General features: G+C 34.4%; 1 protein-coding gene across 1 annotated transcript in view; it reads left to right on the forward strand.

The window, feature by feature from the left end:
- LOC145663147 (uncharacterized) overlaps positions 1-19,410 on the forward strand; it is a 217,869-nt gene that overhangs the window by 190,281 nt on the left and 8,178 nt on the right. Inside the window, exons 11-14 of the mRNA XM_081729469.1 lie at positions 5,941-6,141; positions 8,678-8,881; positions 13,670-13,814; positions 16,916-16,986. Coding sequence (XP_081585595.1) covers positions 5,941-6,141; positions 8,678-8,881; positions 13,670-13,814; positions 16,916-16,986 — 621 coding nt within the window. The remainder of the gene's footprint in view (positions 1-5,940; positions 6,142-8,677; positions 8,882-13,669; positions 13,815-16,915; positions 16,987-19,410) is intronic.

Below are 19,410 nucleotides of genomic sequence, written 5' to 3' on the forward strand. Positions count from 1 at the left end.
CGTACACCATTTAGTATTTTTCAAGTGATTTTGAGATCTGTACGTTTACAGATGATCTATATAGAGGGACCTAAGCTTTTGAAAAGGGGGATTATTTTTTTTATTTTTTTTTTTTAGAAAATACGGACATGCAAATGATATCAGTTGGAAGGTTGCTTTATTCTGAAGAGAATGAGGTACGAACCATGATTCTAGGATAAAATAATAGTGATGATGTAGTGGCTGCTTGACTGAAATTCTCAAATTTACCTTAACAGTCTCGAAATCTCAAAAGGGTTAAAAGTTCAAATGTCTGAGTCTAACCAGTCATTTAGTTCTGTTGTTTCCTCGCATCCTTTCTAGATGTAAATTTCCGTTCCTTTTTTTTCTCGTTTATTTTTTTTTAATTGTCACAAAAATATTTATATCTGAAGTCATGTGAGTTCCCTTCCATTATTTTGCAGCGTGTAGCATCTGTTTACAACTAGCTGAGGTAAACACGTTTCCAGATACAATCTTTTTTAAACCCTTAAATTCCTCCAGACAAACGGAAATACAGAGGAAGCGATTTTGCCAACCTATTTTTGATATTATCCAGACCACGTATCTTGCCATTTCTTTATACAAATCACATAAATCTTGTTCGTCTGTGTCTAAACGACGAAAGGTGTCAATTAGACCGAATGATTACGGAAGATAAATGGTTTATATCACACTTCATTTCCTGGGAAACATTCTCTATTTAGAGATCGAAGGTATCCATCCCCATGTCTGCAGCATATTATGTCAACCGAAAAATGTACACTGTTCTTCATCATAACGTTCGTTATATTCATACACACACACACACACACACACACACATATATATATATATATATATATATATATATATATATATATATATATATATATATATATATGTGTGTGTGTGTGTGTGTGTGTGTAGAGTTGCAATAACAAAATAACAGTTTTAATGCAAACTGTAGTGAATACAGAAGTATAGAACGTTCACCTCTCGTGCTTGGGGTCTTGGTTCAATTCCAGCTCGCGCCAAGTGAGCTTTCTGGTGGACAAACATCGTGTGCGTGGGTTTTTCGGGGTTTTCCCGTTTCCTCCCACTTTCTTCATTCCATCATTTCATTCATTTCTCATCATCACCGTCTCCTTTTGCCTAACCGGCATAACCGTGGGACGTAAAACTTAAAGATTTCATTTCATTTCATTTTGTGGCGAATATATACGTGACATACAGGAATTTTGCACAGTACTTTAAGTTTTAAAAATCATGTCCTTTAGATGGCCACCATTAAAAGGAGAACATTCGTGAGCTCTGTCTTCAAGTGCAGAATAGTGCGGTGGAACTCATCAACTAGAATAGCTGAAATTTTCCTTCTGATTTCTTCCTTTAGTGTATCAATTGTTAGTGGTTTAGCGTATACTTTCTCCTTCAGATGACCTCAAAGGAAAGTTGTCTAGCCGTGATAGATCTGGTGATCTTGCTAGCCAATTAATTTAACCCAATCGTGAAATAAGGCGCTCTCAAACTGTTTGCGGAGAGTTGCAGGTCAGGTTGTCATACTTGTGACAGGTAGCGCCGTCCTGTTGTGCCCAAATTTCTGACAGACCACGATGGTTTGATTCAGGAATGAGAAATGTATTTAGTATGTGGTTATAGCGTTCAGTATTAACGGTAGGGGCAGAATCATGTTTATGCTCGAAAAAACACGGATCGATGACAAACGAATGAATCACGACTCACCAGATGCTAACTTTGACAGTATGCTAAGGTTTTCCATGCACATTGTTAAGGTTTTCTCGACCCCCAAACCTACACTTTTGCTCATTAACGTAACTGATAAGTGAATATGGGCCTCACTTATCAGTTAGGTGCTAAAAAAAATGGTCCATTTTGTTGCACTTATACAAGAGTGCATCACACAACTCTTTTTTTTTTTTTTTTTTTTTTAAAGTCTATCTGGACGGAGTAATTGCTGTGCTGCTTGTATCTTATACGGTGCAGGTCATGTCTCATAATCCTGTGGACGTTGCTACGGGGAACATTCATTTCCTGGGACAACCTATGGATATACTTGTTCAGATTTTGTTTTATGGTGTTTGCAAACGTTGAATTGTGTCATAGGAATGAGACTGTCGAGGGTGTCTAGGGAACTTTTTTTTCTTTTGTTGGTATTGGCATTACCTGTTTCTCGAAAGTTTCTCAGTTCACGAAGTATCACTTCCCGGGAATGTACATCGTATTTATTGTAGTGTTCTCTGAATTTTCTTGGTGGTGCGATGATCGAGTCTTGAGAAACAAAGTACGCCTCCAAAAGGTACGCAATTTTGCTTGGATCCCACATCATCAAGGATTAGATAAACGCAATCTCCTGGTACGTTCAAAATTTACTCACAAGGAGCTTTGTAGTTCAGAGCTAGTATCGCAATTTCTTTCATTGTCAATACTAGGGCAAGTTTGCATCTTTCTTCCGTATGCATACACACATTACTCTTTAGAATAGTTATTTTTACATAACGAATGAGTGATAACGTCTATTAGTTTCTGTTTTATTTATTTATTTATTTTTACTTTTGATTGATCGACAGTAATAGTAGTAGTAGTGTAGCAATTGTGGGGTGGGAGAATATATCGAATTCGAGGTTTCAACGAATATATGTCTTTCATGCCTTGTTCAAGTCGGAAACGGTATTTTCGGATATTTTTCCGTCAGTTGTACGTTCATCTGTTCATATGTGCAGAGCCTAGAGGCCACAGCATTCAATCTGTAAAGACTAGATTGCAAAGTTAAGGCATTTTTTTCCATCGTTAAATAAGGCGTTCTGAAAACTGTTTGCGGAGAGTTGCAGGAGAGGTTGTCGTGCTGTGTGACAGGTAGCGCCGTCCTGTTGCATCCACATTTCTGACAGACCACGATGTTTTAACTCAGGAATGTGGATGCAACTCTGAATTTTCTTTAAAAATCGGGGGGAAGAAGTCTGATTTTGTTACTCGAATATAAGGACACTTTATTGAAAGGTAAAAATTGATGACGTTTCTAATGATTTTACTAATGTTTCATAAATAAATGTTTGATTAAAAACACTACAATTTAGCGTAATTATTATTTGTATTATTTACGAATTTTCTTCATAGTGTATTTGCTATTTATTTGTTTTTATTATTTTGAGACAATTTAAACACATTTTAAACATTTTAAAGCATTTTTTTTTTAAAAACGTTTTCACGTAATAAATTGAAAGTAGGTAATGTTTAAAACAAATATGCTTTCAAAGAAGACATTTTCTAGTGACGGTAAGATAAACTTGGTTGCAATAATCGAATTTCGGATTTTTATTTTGTTTTGTATTTTCAACCTTCTATGGAACTGTCTAAAGATAAGATAAAAAAAATGAGGGACAAAATGCTGGAAGGTCATTAGGCAGAACAAAAAGACACCCATTTGCCGCAGTTGATAAAGTTTCATGCACCACAGTCTTCACGTTCGTTAATCTTTTTCTCTTCACGTTCGATTTTCTGTTTTAATACCATTCATTAGCTGTAGCGCATTATTGTTCATCCACCATTTTCTCTAACACATCCTTCATGATACGATATCCTCTCATCCAATGTTCCAACCAGTTTCTTTTCCTCTTTCTAATTACATCTAAAATTGGTTTTCTTCCCTATTATTTCTAACACTTCCTGATTCATTCTCTGTTCGACACAGCTAAATTTGTCCATTCTTCTCCACAGTTACATTTGAGAGCTTCCAGTCATTTTTCATTACTTTTACGTTATGTCTTTGGTTTTGCCCCATCCAGTACAATACCCCAAATGAAGCATTTTATGAGTCTTTTTCTCAACTCTTTATTCAAGGGCTCATAAAATATTTCCCCCCCTAAATACTTTTTTCGTCATTCCTATCCAAGGGCGCCGATCCTGGGGGGCCGTGGGGGATCGCCCCCCTTAAAGCTCATGTGGGGCTCTCATTGTATTTATGAGTATACAATATTAGACATAATTTGAGTGCAACTTGTCTTAAAATCTTCATATATATACCTTCTGCATCTGAATGCCCCCCCCAAAATTTACAGAGATCGGCGCCCTTGTTCTTATCCTTTCTTTTATTTCATGTTCGCACTTCATACCATCATTAATACTACTACCCAGGTATCAAAAATTAGTCACTTGTTCTATTTTACCTCCTATTTCTATATTTGACATCGACGGCTTTGTTCTAATCATCATGCCTTTTGTCTTATAACGTAATCTATTTTACGATATTACATATTCTTTACAGCCCTCTCCAAGGGCGCCCATCAGGGGAGGCAAGGGGGGCGCTCGACCCCCTAAGAGAAAATCGTACTTGGGAATGTCGAAAGCCCAATAGAATTTTTATATTAGTTATAGCAAAATTTGAAAATATATTTGAAACCTCGCTTATATTTATCCCCCCTTGGAAACCACAACATGGGCGCCCTTGGCCCTCTCTGAAGTTTTCAAACACCCTATTAATTTTCTTGTTAGATTCTGTAACAAGCGCCACATTGTGTGCAAACTACACGCACATTGAAACAGTTTACCCCCTACCGAAATTATAGTTTTCATTATGTAGGTTCTTCTTCATTATCTCCTCTAGAAAGATATTACATAACGTCGGAGAGAAAAATTCTTCATGTCAAACTGTCTTCTCTGACATTTCTCTCCCTATTTTAACACTTATTTGTTGGTTTATATATAAGTTTCTTATGAGTCTTTGATCTTTCCATTCCAACCCAATTTTCTTTAGAACTCCTATTACTAACAATTCGCAGTTCATCCGATCAGAAGCCTCTTCTATATCAACAAATACAACATATATCGCTTTTCCTTTTTCTTTAATTAGTTAGAGGAGTATAATTTATGCTAATATTGAGATTCAGAGCAAAAATCTGTGAAGAAAATGGTATTTATATGAAGTGGTGGATACCATATAAAGGAGCTTCTTATTATAGGTTTTAGGAACATCCTTCTACTAGGTATATGAATATGAATTGATTGCTTCTCTTAAATCACTAGTATCTATATATATATAATTTAAATTATTCAGGGAAGGGAAGGGGTACCAACGTTAAGCAGAATTTATTCCAAAATAAAATATAGTAAACAAACAAACAAACCATTTCAGGGAAATATACGAGGTGTGTTCAAAATGTATCGAACCTTTGGTTGGCATTTACTGATTTGGAAATTCAAAACACTAATCCGCTTTCAAAGTAGTCTCTTTGGTAATGAATACACTTCTTCCAGCGCTCCCCCCGTTGTTGGAAACACTTCTGGAACGCAGTTTTTGGAATGCTGAGCAACCATGCCGTCGCATTCTGCATGACTTCTTCTCTTGACTTAAATCAGGTCCCTTTTATTGGTACTTTCAGCTTGGGAAGTAACCAAAAGTCACACGGAGCCATGTCGGGTGAGTAGAGAGCCTGAGTACACACAGAAATGTTGTGTTTGGCGTTGAAAACCTGAATCAAATTTCGCAGACAATCTTGTCATGCCCAAATTTTCGTTCAAGACTGAATGTACGGATCCGATTGAATGGATTCCGCTTGGGTATCGCCAAGCTTTTGGCAAAATTAGATGCAATATCGCTTCTCGAGTTTTTCTGTCATTTTATATAATAAAGAAAAAAAAGAAATCCGATGACTGCTCACTACACATCTTTACTTGTTGGGCGACTCCCATGACTGACGCTTTCTGCAGGAAGGAAAACAATTCACGACTGTGCATGAGTGTCCTCTTGATATTTACACTGAAGAAAACGTCCCGCGCTTCATTGGATTACGCAGGAAAAAATAAGGATCGCTACTTTTTGAACACACCTCGTATATCCAGTAGGTCTAGAAAAGTTCATAAGTATAATATACGGTATATTATCTGTCTAGTAGTTGACATTTTTCATATAATTTTCTGTATTTCCAGGACTCCTTTCAGCAACAGTCCCAACAACAAGCTGCTCTAGCGAAAAATCTAGTTGGAAAAATGAAGCAGCTACAGGAAGCCAATATCCTGGCGGTTGGCGCTGAAGATCCGGGATCTAACTCCGATGTGCAGCTTAATACAGCTTCTAGGGATGATGCTGTTTCTCACGTGCAAAATCTTTCTACAGAGCTTCTGAAACTGGTTTGAATCATTTGAGTATTTTTCTATTACAGTAAAAGCCCTTCCTTATATTGTCCCAAGGTTAGACATTTGGGGAATCATGTAAATAAAAAAAATAGCGACGTACTCTCTGTAAGTTTTGCAAACCTTTTGAAACCAAAGATGGAAACATTAGACAATTTTAGTTTTATATTTGTTGCTTGCTTTACAGAAATTGAAGGGGTGGATTCCAAAAGAGCCTAAGTCAATTTTTGTCAATTTTGAGATTTTGGTTCTATTAAGTTCCATTTCGGCATCTCCGTACATTAAATTGGATTTCACGCCAAAACTCCATAAATCAAATTAATTGTAGGCAAAAGAAAACAGTGTTGTTTTCCAAAATGTCCTAAGTCAACAGTATTCTCTGAAGTTATTTTCTGACTCATGCCTAAAAATGCTTATATAACTCTTGCTATAGATAATAATTTCACCGTTATCTTACGAAAAGTAAGCAATCACATTTTTTTTTTAAATGTAGATTGCTTTTCTTTCACAGATGGAAACACACACAAAAAATCGTCTTCTGAAAAACTGACTTTTTTTGGACTTAGGCTCTTTTGGAATTGAGCTCTTCAATTATAATTCCTTGCTCTAATCATAATCTTCATATTTGTAATGCTAATTCCTTTGTTTACTGTTACAATACTCTTTACGTTTGTAATGCTAATCTTGTATTTGTTGCCATAATACTTTTTACATCTGTCATCACCCTTGTTCAATGTCTCAATATTTTGCACTGTTGTCATTCCATTGATTGTCATATGTTTCTTACATTTGTCATATTAAACCGTGCATATTATTACGATACCATTTACGCTTGTTTTGATATGATTGTTGATTTCATAATGCTATATTAACCTTGTTCGTTGTCACAATAGTTTTGGTATATTTCGTGATAGCATTGCGAATTGTCACGTTTTTCACGCCACATTTGTTTATCGTTATAATACTTTTCCCATCTGTCATGCTACTCTTGTTGATTATCATAAGTTAATTTCATTTCAGTTTTATTCTATCCTTGATGACTTTCAAAATACTTCTCCCATTTTTCCTAATAAACCTTAGAAATTGTTTTAATGTTTTTTACATTTGCTATGTTATTATTATTGATTGTCCCAATCCTTTTAATATTTGTCATATTAATCTTGCTGACTTTATAATACTGTTCACATTCGTCATATTAATTTTGCTGATTTCAAAACACTTTTCAGTTTGTCATATTAACTTTGCTGATTTCATAACACTTTTCTCATTTATCATATTAACTTTCCTGATTGTCACAATAATTTTCAAATTTGTCATACTAACCTTACCGATTGTCACAATACTTCTCATATTTTCATGCCACTATTGTTAATCATTACAATACTCTTCACTTTAGTCATGTTAGTCTTGTTGATTGTCACAGTACTTCTCACATTTGTCATATCAGCCTTGCTAATTGTCACAATACTTTTCGAATTTTTCATTAACTTTGCTGATTGTCACAATAATTTTCGCATTTGTCATCTTAGCCTTGCTGATTTCATAACACTTTCTACATTTGTTTTATTAATTTTGTTGATTGTCACAATACTTCTCACATTTGTCATATCAACCTTGCTAATTGTCACAATACTTTTCAAATTTTTCATTAACCTTACTGATTGTCATAATAATTTTCACATTTGTCATGTTAACCTTACTGATTGTTACAATACTTTTCACATTTTCATTGTTGTTTATTGTTAAAATACTCTTTACTTTTGTCATGTTAATCTTATTGATTCTCACAACACTTTTCACAATTGTCATGTTATTGTAATTTGTTTCTGATTCTTATTGTTCTATATTCTTTCTTGCATCTGCTAGATAATTAATTAACACTGTAACGATACTTTTTTCACATATCGTCTTACTTTTACGGTATTTTGTGATGAAGTTTCGAGAGAAACGTAAATAGTAACACAATATACATGCTTCGTCAAGAAGTCACGAGTGCCCAAACTAACCTCTAGTAAATATTTTTAGCATTATTGTGTTCCTAATGATTTCAAATAAGGTTAGATTCAGTGGCGTACGCATGCTAGCACTCAATCTCAGATTCTTTTAGGACATGAGATTTTTGTACATCTAAATTACATATATTATAGTAAATGTTTATTTTCCATAATGCCTTGATCAAGGAGATTAAACTCAGAAGCCCCTTGCGTATGTTAGTAATTTGACTACAAGCCTTTACATGTGCATGGCAAAAATGAAAACCAAAACAAAGAAAATAGTTTGTAGATTAATGAAATTATTTATTACTTCTATTTATATTTTTGTCATACATTCATATCACGTTTACAATTATACGTACCATTCTCTATTGTCACAATACTCTTCATACTTTTTCATGCTAAACCTGCTTCTTATCACTATACCATTCACATTTGTCACACTACCTACTTTATTGTTACAATATTTCTTATACTTGTTACCTGTATATGCTACATTTATTGGTTATATTTTTACACTTGGAGTATAATTTCTTCAGGCCGAGAAGCTAGAAATCGCATTGGCGGAGAGAAACAGAGAGATTCATAGTCTTCGGTTCGAACTCCAGGACAGAAAACGTACCCAGAGGGATTTTCGTGGTGGTGGAAGTGGTGGCGGAGGCAGGCATGCTGCATTTCGGTCTGGTCATGCTCGACATTGGTCATCAGCTGATGGGATGTCTATATCGATGGGATCTTTAGCCGTAAGTAGTACAAAAGGAAACCAAACTTGTGTCGATGCGAAATGGATATTTAGACAATGGTTTTGAGGCTTTAAGTATTTGTTAGAAATGTCGTTCAGGTGACACTAGAGCTTCTTTGGCTATGTGGTTAACGTACACGTCGTTTTCGATATGTGTAAGGATGTTGTGGAGGAAGTGATTAAAATTTCAAACAGATGGTGTCCACGTATGGCCGGCAGCGTCCTCTAGTGTGTGATCGGAGTGCTACCACACAAGATCACTGCATGTGGCAGAAAGACAGTGGATAGTGGTCAATCAAAGTTGAAACACGTAAGCAAGTGCCATTATGCCTCGTCGACGTCAAAGAGCGCAATATACACAGTTAAGTGAGTTCGAACGGGATTGAGTGGCCGGTCAGCAGATATAAACTCCCTCACGCCCTTAAAGGAATTCGGTTCAATAAAGGAAAGGAAGCGGGTTTGTCGTACACCGATAGCGAAATTGTCACTCGTACACGACATGCTACGACGACAGTGATGCGTATGTGGAAGCAGTGGACAGATGAGGGTCGTACACAGCGACAAGCAGGGACTGGACCACGCATTGTGATCACAACACAGGACGACAGACACTTTGTCTGGATGCCCATAACGGACCGGATAGCGGTATCCATAGTATTAGGTTCAACGCTGGAGCACTTGTCATGGGTTACGCCATGTCTTCGTTGACTGTTCAACGTCATTTTCTGAAGACTAAGCTTGTGACTCGCATACCGTTGGGAAGGCTTCCGTTGAGCAGAAACCACAAACGCTGATATGGGAACGCGAACAGGACAGGCTGATATGGGAACGCAAACACCATCATTGACGAGTCACCTGAGAAATGTGGTGTTTTCGGACGAGTCCCGTTTCAACCTGTCCTACAGTGATGTCGGCATACGCGTACGACGCTACCGTGGTGAGCACAATCTGCCAGCTTGCATTGTTAACCGTCGTAACACACAAACGCCCAGTATGATGGTGTGCGGCAATATTGTTTACAACATGTGATCGCAACTCGTCCGTATCCAGACAATCTGAACAGCAAACAGTATATTGGTGAGGTTTTAGAGCTCGAGATGAGGTTTTAGAGCCAGACGCCGTATGTCAGTCGCACAATGCCAAGCCATATGTAGTGAGGAATGTACAAGTTTTCTTCGCAAAAGGCCAATTATCACTACTTCTCGGGCTTTGCCGGTCGCCTTACATGTCGCCCATCGAGCATAACTGCCATACTATTGGGCGCAAATTTCTTCGTCACGGTCCCCCATCGGCAAATGTGGAAGCCTTTTGCACTCGCGTACAAACTGTAGGGCAGAATATCCCTCAGGAAGATATTCAGCACCTTCTTGATTCCATAGCAGGTTGTATAGAGGCACTGATCTCATCACGTGGTGGATTCACACAATACTGATTATGCAAGACAGATTATATAAAGTTTTGTAATTCTAATCATTTGTGTGTTGTCATGTACCTAATCTCTGAAATAAATTGCATTGTTCTAGCAGAGGTCTTTCTGAGTGTTGCAATTTTCATAAATAGCAGTGAATATGTTTGAGGATAAAATCTGATGCGCATTTTTCGAGAAAAAACTTATTTTTACGATGTTGAAAAGCATGTCGTTCAATACCAATCTGATGAAGCTCGTCACAAACCGACGCTGGCCCCCAAAATGACTGCCAGTAGAGGATGCCAAGGGTAGGGTCGCCGGAAGTCCTGTATATACAGCATTGTTCTATATTTTACATTCAATTTTCCTGTCCTATATGAAAATGGTACAGGACACAAATTTACCCTGCGTTTGCACACTACTACCAACTGTGAATTTGCTTACCATAGAGTGCTACAAAACAAACAGTTGGTGAGCAGTCTCAAATAGGGTGATAAAACACACTAATTAAAATCATTGTTAAATATCAATTGGTCTTAGAAATGGCGTTATGATGTTCAAGAAGCACCTCTTAAGCAAAATGGTATATTAATAAAATGTGTTCTTAAAACAGTTAATATATATTTTAACTATCAAAATGACTTATAAATTGCATTTTGCTTAGATGTCTGTTTTCAGTTTGTTTTTTTTCAACGCACATTCTGTATTTATAGTGGGGTATCCTTATACAAAGGGATAGTAGAAAGTGATAGAAAAAGTAGTAGCGGACCCTTTAGATACGATTTTGACAAAATATGCTCTGATTGGCTGAGGCATATCACCTGGTATGATGTCTTAGCAGTCAATGTTATTTTTCTTTTGACAGAGGCACTTCGGCCTATCTCCCAAATTTTGATAGAGGTACATAGATCCACCCTTAAATTTTATAAATACTAGGGCCAAATTTAAATACTAGGTATGGTAGTATAGGACCGGAATATGTATCTCTGTAAGTTTGGTGGTCCATCTCTCGAAAAACAATTTTCAAAACTACAAAATTTTGAAGTTTTTGATCTACTTTAGTCTCTTTGATGACGTTTTGTCACATTATATGATTATATCATTGAGTACAGGGATCCACTATTTTTTCGTAAGACACAGATACCATGGATTCTCTCTTAAATTTTGGAAGGGGTATATAAGACCCTTAAATTTCGAAATTGTTAAAAAATAAAATTTGGTAAATATTCTCTAGGACTCGTGTATATATTTTTCTAAATTTAGTTGGTCCTGCTTGTTCCATTCTGTGGGTAAAAAAATAACCAAAAATATTTATTTGCCACATTCTGGCCACGTGGTTGATTTTTACCCTATGTACATTCTTTATGAGTGTAGGGGTCAATTCTCTTTCACGGAACACGAATATTTTGATGTGCTACTCTTAAATTTTGGGAGTACAACACTGGACCACTCCTTAAATTTGAGAATCGTCAAAAGTAAAAATTGGTAAAGGTACTCTGAGACGCAAATACACATATTTGTAAATTTGGTGGGTTCACCTCGTATTGTTCTATGATAAAGAAAGTTGCCAAAATATACGTAAGCAACACTTAATATTTTGGCGGGAAATTTGAGTAAGCATAAGGAGGAATTTTTAACGTAGTGTCACAAGTTCCACTAAAATAAGGCTTGATTGCAACATATGATCATATCGATGAACATTGTATTTTTTTTTTCTTTCTTGGACAGGACATAGGTACCGTGATACACTCTTTTAAAATTTTGGGAAGTGTACATTGACCCCTCCTTAAATTTTAAAAATCTCGAAATCAAAAGTGGGTAAATGGTCTCTAGGACTACAGTATTTGCTTTTGTAAATTTGGGCAGTTCTTACTGTTTCCTTCTATGGGTAAAAAATTGCCAAAAAAAATCAAATTTGGTAAGTTTGAAACCTAATTTATCCTCTAAGATGTGGTTCTATTATAACATTTTATCATATGGACGAATACATGATCTAATTTTGTTTCACTGGACACAAGTAGCTCGAGATATTCTTCTTAAATTTTGGGAGGAATACATTTAGCCAATGCTTGAATTCTGGAATTGTCAAAAAAATAAAAAATTGGCGAATGTTGTCTAGGACTCATAAGTATAAAGTGATTATACATTTTTTGTAATTTGAATTATGTATTCTGACATTACGTTTATATATTACTTGTCTTCAAAGTAAACTATACATTTCGGACTTGAAATCTGATAAGTAAACATGAAAACCAATTGATATATAATAACAAGAATTTCACATTTCGAATTTTAAGGTTTGTGGACATAACTCATAGTCTAAAGGATCTTCGGTGGAAAGATGTCTTTCTTGAAATCTGATTGGTTGATTCCTGTTCAGACTTTAAACCTTAGGATTTGTAGTCACGACTCATAGTCTAAGATCATTGGTGAAGTTAAATAGTTGAAAAACTTTTATTTTGTTAACCGAATGCTTGAAAACCTTAACAAGTTTGACGGTTAACTGTGAAACGTTTTTTCTTATCACAATATTTTTGCTTGCCAATGTTTTGCTAAAGAATATATTTGAACTCTTATATTGAAAGATTTTGCAGTTGCAGAGAAAAATATTCGATTATTTTTGTTTGAAAATTTTTAGTTGGATATTTTTTACATTTTTGAAGAAACTGAAATTTTTTGCGCTCACTGAAAATTTTGTTTCAAAATTTTAGTTTCAAAAAGCATATTTGAAATTTTCGTTTGAATTTCTTTAGTTTGAAAATGTTGTTTTATTTTTCTGAACTCAGAAAATTAATTAGAGATTTAGATTAAATTTCTTAGTTTGAACATTTTCTTTCAAATTTTTCTAAAAAAAAAAAAAAAAATTCGTTTGATAAATTTTTTGCACTCAACTTGATTGAAACTATTTTCATGTTATTATTAATTTGTACGTTGTAGCATAACAGTATAAAGTTACCTCTGGTTTATGTAGCTCTCAATGCAAAGAGACGTGTGAATTCTGTTTCACGAAGCCTCCGACTCAAAACTAGCATAAATTACTGTATTTGCTGGGAAGTACTCATAAGATGCACTTAACTTTCTGTATTCAATCACGTTATAGACATTTTTAAACAACATATAAGGTTATTCTCCTAAAATATTAAGAAAATATCAAATAACATAGAATAGGAAAAACCTAATGGAAATTGAAATAGTATCAAAAAATCCTAAAAATGCATGTATTGGCGGCAGCAAAACTACACTAGTTTGTGAGTTAATTTTTATATCTTCATAAATACAAAATAATCAGTCGTTTATAATGGCATAAATAATTTTGAATTATCCTTTTGATATATAAAATATGACAAATCTTCGATTCCTTAAAATTGCATGTTTTTTCAGGAACCTGTTACAACATCGGAAGCTACTAAGCAAGTGGAACATCTGCCACGTCAAAGTTCTGAGGATTTGGCTGAGTTACCATTTCTCCTTACCAATAAAGTTCTGGAACTTAAGAAGGGACTCAACGTACTATGCGCCACAAACGGTAAGTCTAAACATAAACCAGTAACTTTTACTAATTTATTTGAAGAACAAATAAAAAGGATTGTATCTGTTACGGGTTCTTTCATTAGCGATAAGGTAGAGATAACTCATTTTCTGATGCGTGTTTGTTTCCCTAAGCATTCAGAGAGTAGTTGAAGACTTGAATTCATTTTGTTTTCAAGTGTTTTTTTTTTTTTTTTTTTTTTTTTTTGTAATTTGCCTTATTATTTATGTTCATTCTTATCCTTCCTTAAAGTTTTCCAACTGCGTGAAAAATAGTGATGTGGTCGGTAAGTCCATATTACTGCGACCGTTGTTAGTATTAATCCACTCCATTGAAAATTGAACAAAACGGACTCTGACATAAAGTTTAACGTTTTTCATTAGTATATTAAAATGTAACCAATTATTCACTCTTTAACATGTACTTAACAACACAAAAACATTCAATATAACACAAATATATATGAATGTGAAAAATATGTATTTCAGATCTGTTCTGTTCTACTCTCAAAAATTTATGGGTTGATAATAACTACGGTCGCCGCTCTATGGCTTTATCGACCACATCATTAGAATCGTTATTAATTAATGTTTTCACAAGTTGCAGTTTTACTGCATCACAAAATGGTGCAACCGAAAATGAACTAAGTTTTCTCATCAGTAACTATTTGTTAGTACACTAATATTCCTGTGCTGAATGTCATGTTATAAAAGCATATATAAAATAAAATTACTTCAAGATAAATGATTCAAAATGTAAAATTCTTCACACTAAACACTGATATTAAAAACGGAGTTGTTTCGGTATATGTTGACACAGCACCATGTTATGTGTCTTCTTCCTATCAGAGAGTGTTGCCCTCCTCAAGAAATTCAATAAAGACGCCAGCCACTGTGTTGTGTTATAATATTATTGAGTTATTGTGGTGATTTTCGTGCTGTTGTGATATTACGTAGGTTATAAAAATGTACGGAATCAAACAGCTAAAAGAATATTCAAAAGGCGGGCAAAAGAGTTCCATAATATTGTTATTAAATGACCGAGAGGAGACTAGCTTTGTTGTTTTCATTGTTTGCAACTAAAGTCAAATGAAACATTATAGACGAATATTTTTTCTCAGTTATTAAAGTTTTCCATTGCATCGATGTGACTTGCCTGAGTACAAAAATATTTTAAATCTTGCAAATGAATTGTGAGTAACTTCCCAAGTCCATGTATGATTGACTTGAAATATTACTCTGTTCAGCTGAAATTATTTTGTATTAAAAATAAGATTTTGAGTTGGACTTAGTTTGTAATATTATGCAAGTGAATAGCCCTTGGAACATAAATATTGACGAATATAATAATAATAATAATAATAATAATAATAATAATAATAATAATAATAATAATAATAATAATAATAATAATAATAATGATAATGATAAAATTAAAAATACGAAAACAAGTGCACTTGGTAAAGTTTTGAATTCAGGTCCCCAATTCCATTGAGGAATTTTACCCTATGCTTTCTTATGGGACGATTTTTTTTTAAAATACTCACGGATTTCATTTGGGTATATAATTTCTAACTGAAATCCGATTTTTATGCTGTTTTCGGCAAATAATTAAGGAAGAATGGTAGATTTATTGGACTACATTTACTAGTTTAAATTCATCCGGGGTAATATTGACCACGCCTCAAGAAAAATAGCAAATATTCACCAAATGTACCTTACAATTGGAATGAGGTTTTGGGTATTTGAAGCAAAATTGTAGAATATAAATTAAGTATTAGTGAAAATACAAATTAAGTGTTAGTGTTAACACTCATGCATCACATGTTGAAAGCTATAGCCGGTTTCTTGCAACAAACAACGGAGAGACTTCTTGGGCGACCTAAGAAGTCGATGATTGATATCTTCTACAACAATCGCCTTGCGGGGTCCAATGCTTCCCTGTCTCACCCAAAAGCGATTCTGTTTCTTCTAATTTATTCACTAGCCACCATATTACTTTCCTGTATGGGACAGAACGTGAAGTAAATTTGTTTATAACTGCTCTTTGCATAGCAACAACAGATTCCGTTCTCCAAAATCTTTTAAAGATAAACTCATGATGATCCAAAGAGTACACAGTGTTCTTATCATACTCACACAGCAACACAGAACTGTACAGCACAATTCCAAATACAACGGCCCAGTTTCCTGTTACTTACTGACCTTGGCGAGGTTACCGTCTAACAAAGAAAACTCAAATCTCCACACCACATCGCACCTCATTCCGATTGTAAGGTACATTAGCAAATATTTGCAGTTTTTCTTGAGGCGTGGCGAATATTACCAGGAATGAATTTCAACCAATAAACATAGTTCCGTAAATCTCTCATCCTTCCTTGATCATTCGCCATAAACCGCATGAAAATCGGACTTCAGTTGAAAATTCTAGATCCAAATGAAATCCGCTAGTTTTAAAAAATCACCCTGTATTATTATTATTATTAATTTTATTATTATTATTATTATTATTATTATTATTATTATTATTATTATTATTATTATTATTATTAATAGGAATAAAGTATCAACATAAAATGAACTTTTATTGTTATATTCTATGTATGTTATATTTGTCTGTAAATGATAAATGAACCTTTGAGATTCCATTAATAAACAAACACATTTCAGCTCTGATAAAATTATCGCTGAAATACTATTAATAAACAAATAATTTTCAGCTCTAAATAAGAACAACGTTGAATCAGCATTAATAAACAATTACGTTTCAGCTCTAAATAAGACCAACGATAAATCAGCATTAATAAACAATTACGTTTCAGCTCTAAATAAGTCCAACGTTAAGTCAGATTAATAAACAATTATGTTTCAGCTCTAAATAAGACCGACGTTAAATCAGCATTAATAAACAAATATGTTTCAGCTCTAAATAAGATCAACCGTTAAAATACCATTAATAAACAAATATGTTTCAACTCTAATAAGATCAACCGTTGAAGCAACTTAATAAATATATTTCACTCACTTGCATGTGTGCTCTTCAAGAGTAAGAGTTTAAAATATTTTTTCAAATCTATTTTACCCTCCATTTTCTTGCAGATGCGCCAGCAACAAGCGACAGTCAACTTCACCAACAACAAAAAACCAGTACAGAAGAAGAAAAACAAAAAGTAAGTGGATATAGGTCTACAGTATTTTGTATTAATTAATATATCTATGTATTTTAAAGCTGAAAATGTACATAACAGACAAGATAAAATAGTCAAAACTTGTAGAACTGCCTAATACCGGGTAACACCATCTCTGGGCTGGCTATTTGAGTATATTGTTTTTGAGTGATTTTATAAAATGTTTTAGATATATTACATCTTTGTGAGTCAACTCGCTCAACAGGAAATCTTATAATTCTCGCTAATACGGGGATGACTATTTCTACGTTTCATCCACTGAACTAAATAGTCCCACAGCCTGGAAATTAAATCTGGAGAATTTGCAGGCCAGGCGAGATGCAGCAAAGTATCTGAATGTTCCTCAAATCATGTACAAACCGTTTGATGATTATAAATAAAGCAGTTATCATCTTGGAAGATAGGAAAGTGTTCACTGCATGTTCATGATGAGCAGATTGAGAAAACGGGAATGTGTAGTCATTGAAAATATTCAATTAAGCATGCTGTTGATGGCACGGAAAATAGCCTTACACTTTCTTCATCTTAAACCGCACACTCTGCACAATGCATATGAAATACCTTATTGGAATACACACAAAAAGGACAGTCATTAGAGACCACCCCACATGTTTTGTACAGTTCAGTATATATGATCTTGGTGCTATCGAAGTTGCACATTTTTATACTCTTTAGTGTGCAGTGGCCTGTGAAGTTCTCTTCTCAACATTTCTTTCAGAAATTGGTTGGGACGAACTTAAATTCACAGAATGCTGCATTTGTTGTTGTGTTTGAAAATGATTTTCCTTCACCAGACGTGAAACTAGTCAGTGGTGTCTCTTGAGTTAGGATATTTTTGCGCCCACAGTTCTGACGCTATTTTTAGTTTACATGTGTGTTAGAACATACTTTGTAGACACGTTGAAGAGTTCGATTTCATACACAAACAAGTCGGGCAACTTCATTTATCCATGGACACTTTTTTTTTTTGCCATTCTCTTGCACTATTTACTTTGAAAAAACCTTGAGCTGTTATGACAAAACCGGCTAGCACATTCAGTCCTGACTACCAGACCTGTTAAACTGAATGGTTGTGTGTCAGCGATGATGTGTTATTTGCTCACATGTTACCTGTGAAACGCCATCTATTATTATAGAAACGGACTAATGTTAGTTCTAGATTAGGTGACTTTTTTCGGTGTGCTTATGACAAGTTTCAGAATCATATAGACTAATGCACGAGTACGCACAAGAGAATGTCATTCTTCTAAACTGCGTCATTAAAATTTTACGGAGGATGATACAAACAACAAATTTTGTATTTTTGCTAAAAGAGAACGTTGCTATAATTGCCCCATAGCATAATAAAATGTGGTAATTATAGCACCCCTGGTAAATCTATTATTGATTGTAATAATTAATGTGATTATTTGTTTATAGTGATTAGGAACTGGTAATATCGCATACATTACTAAAAACATTTTTACAAAAACTTTAGCAATGATCAAAAAAAAAAAAAAAGGATTAAAAGATTGTGATCTTGGCCAAGAATTTTAGGTATGATTCAAAAATGCATCAAAAGATTGCGATCTTGTCCAATAACTAGTTTTTGGATCAGGGGCCACAACATTTTTGAACGGTACCTAAATCGTGTTTTCGTATTTTCTACGAAATAAGCATATCATTCTGAGTTAAGTGATATTTTAGGTTTTACACTGTGTGTAGTTCTCCAGATATAAGGCGTACAAGAAATTTTTTGATTAAAATATATTGGATCTTTTGATCCAAAAGGAGGAAAACCCAGCTTTAAAATTAATGCCAGGCAAAGTATTATGAAATTCCCATGTGGTTGATGGAACTAGCTTTTTCATTGCTGATAACAAGCTGCTAAAACCAGTTTTTTTTTAAAAAAATATGCTTGCCTTGTGTCGGTGTTATAATAAATATCACATATTATACTGAATTGAACTATAAAAATGAAATATTATAGAAATTATAGTCCCTCGGAGCCGTTCTTTCAGAAAAAATGTTCCGGGGGGCACAGTTAGTATTTAGGAAGGACACTGCTGGTACAATTCTATTTATTTTTATATTATAAACGTATTATTTTGGTCTCCTCCGGTTGGCACTATTAGAGTTCCGGGGGACAGTGCCCCCAAAAAAATATGTCTAGAAGAAACACTGGTCCCTTGTCAAAATTGCTTAGTGTCACCCTATTGATAGATAATAGTAATGAGCCAGGATATGATCAAAGACTTGGCAAAAAGAAAGAACTGATCAAATATAATTAAACTAGAAGTATACAAAAAGTATTATTTTCCATATTAGTGTTTTTTTTAATTTTGAAAAATAAAATTATTTTTAAGGTTTCTTATTGTTTGTATTTTGAATTACATATATATAAGGGCTCCAAAATATTTTAAGTGC

The sequence above is a fragment of the Thermobia domestica genome, chromosome 10, assembly GCF_964235325.1.
Source record: "Thermobia domestica chromosome 10, izTheDome1.hap1.1, whole genome shotgun sequence".
Taxonomy (NCBI): Eukaryota; Metazoa; Arthropoda; class Insecta; order Zygentoma; family Lepismatidae; genus Thermobia; species Thermobia domestica.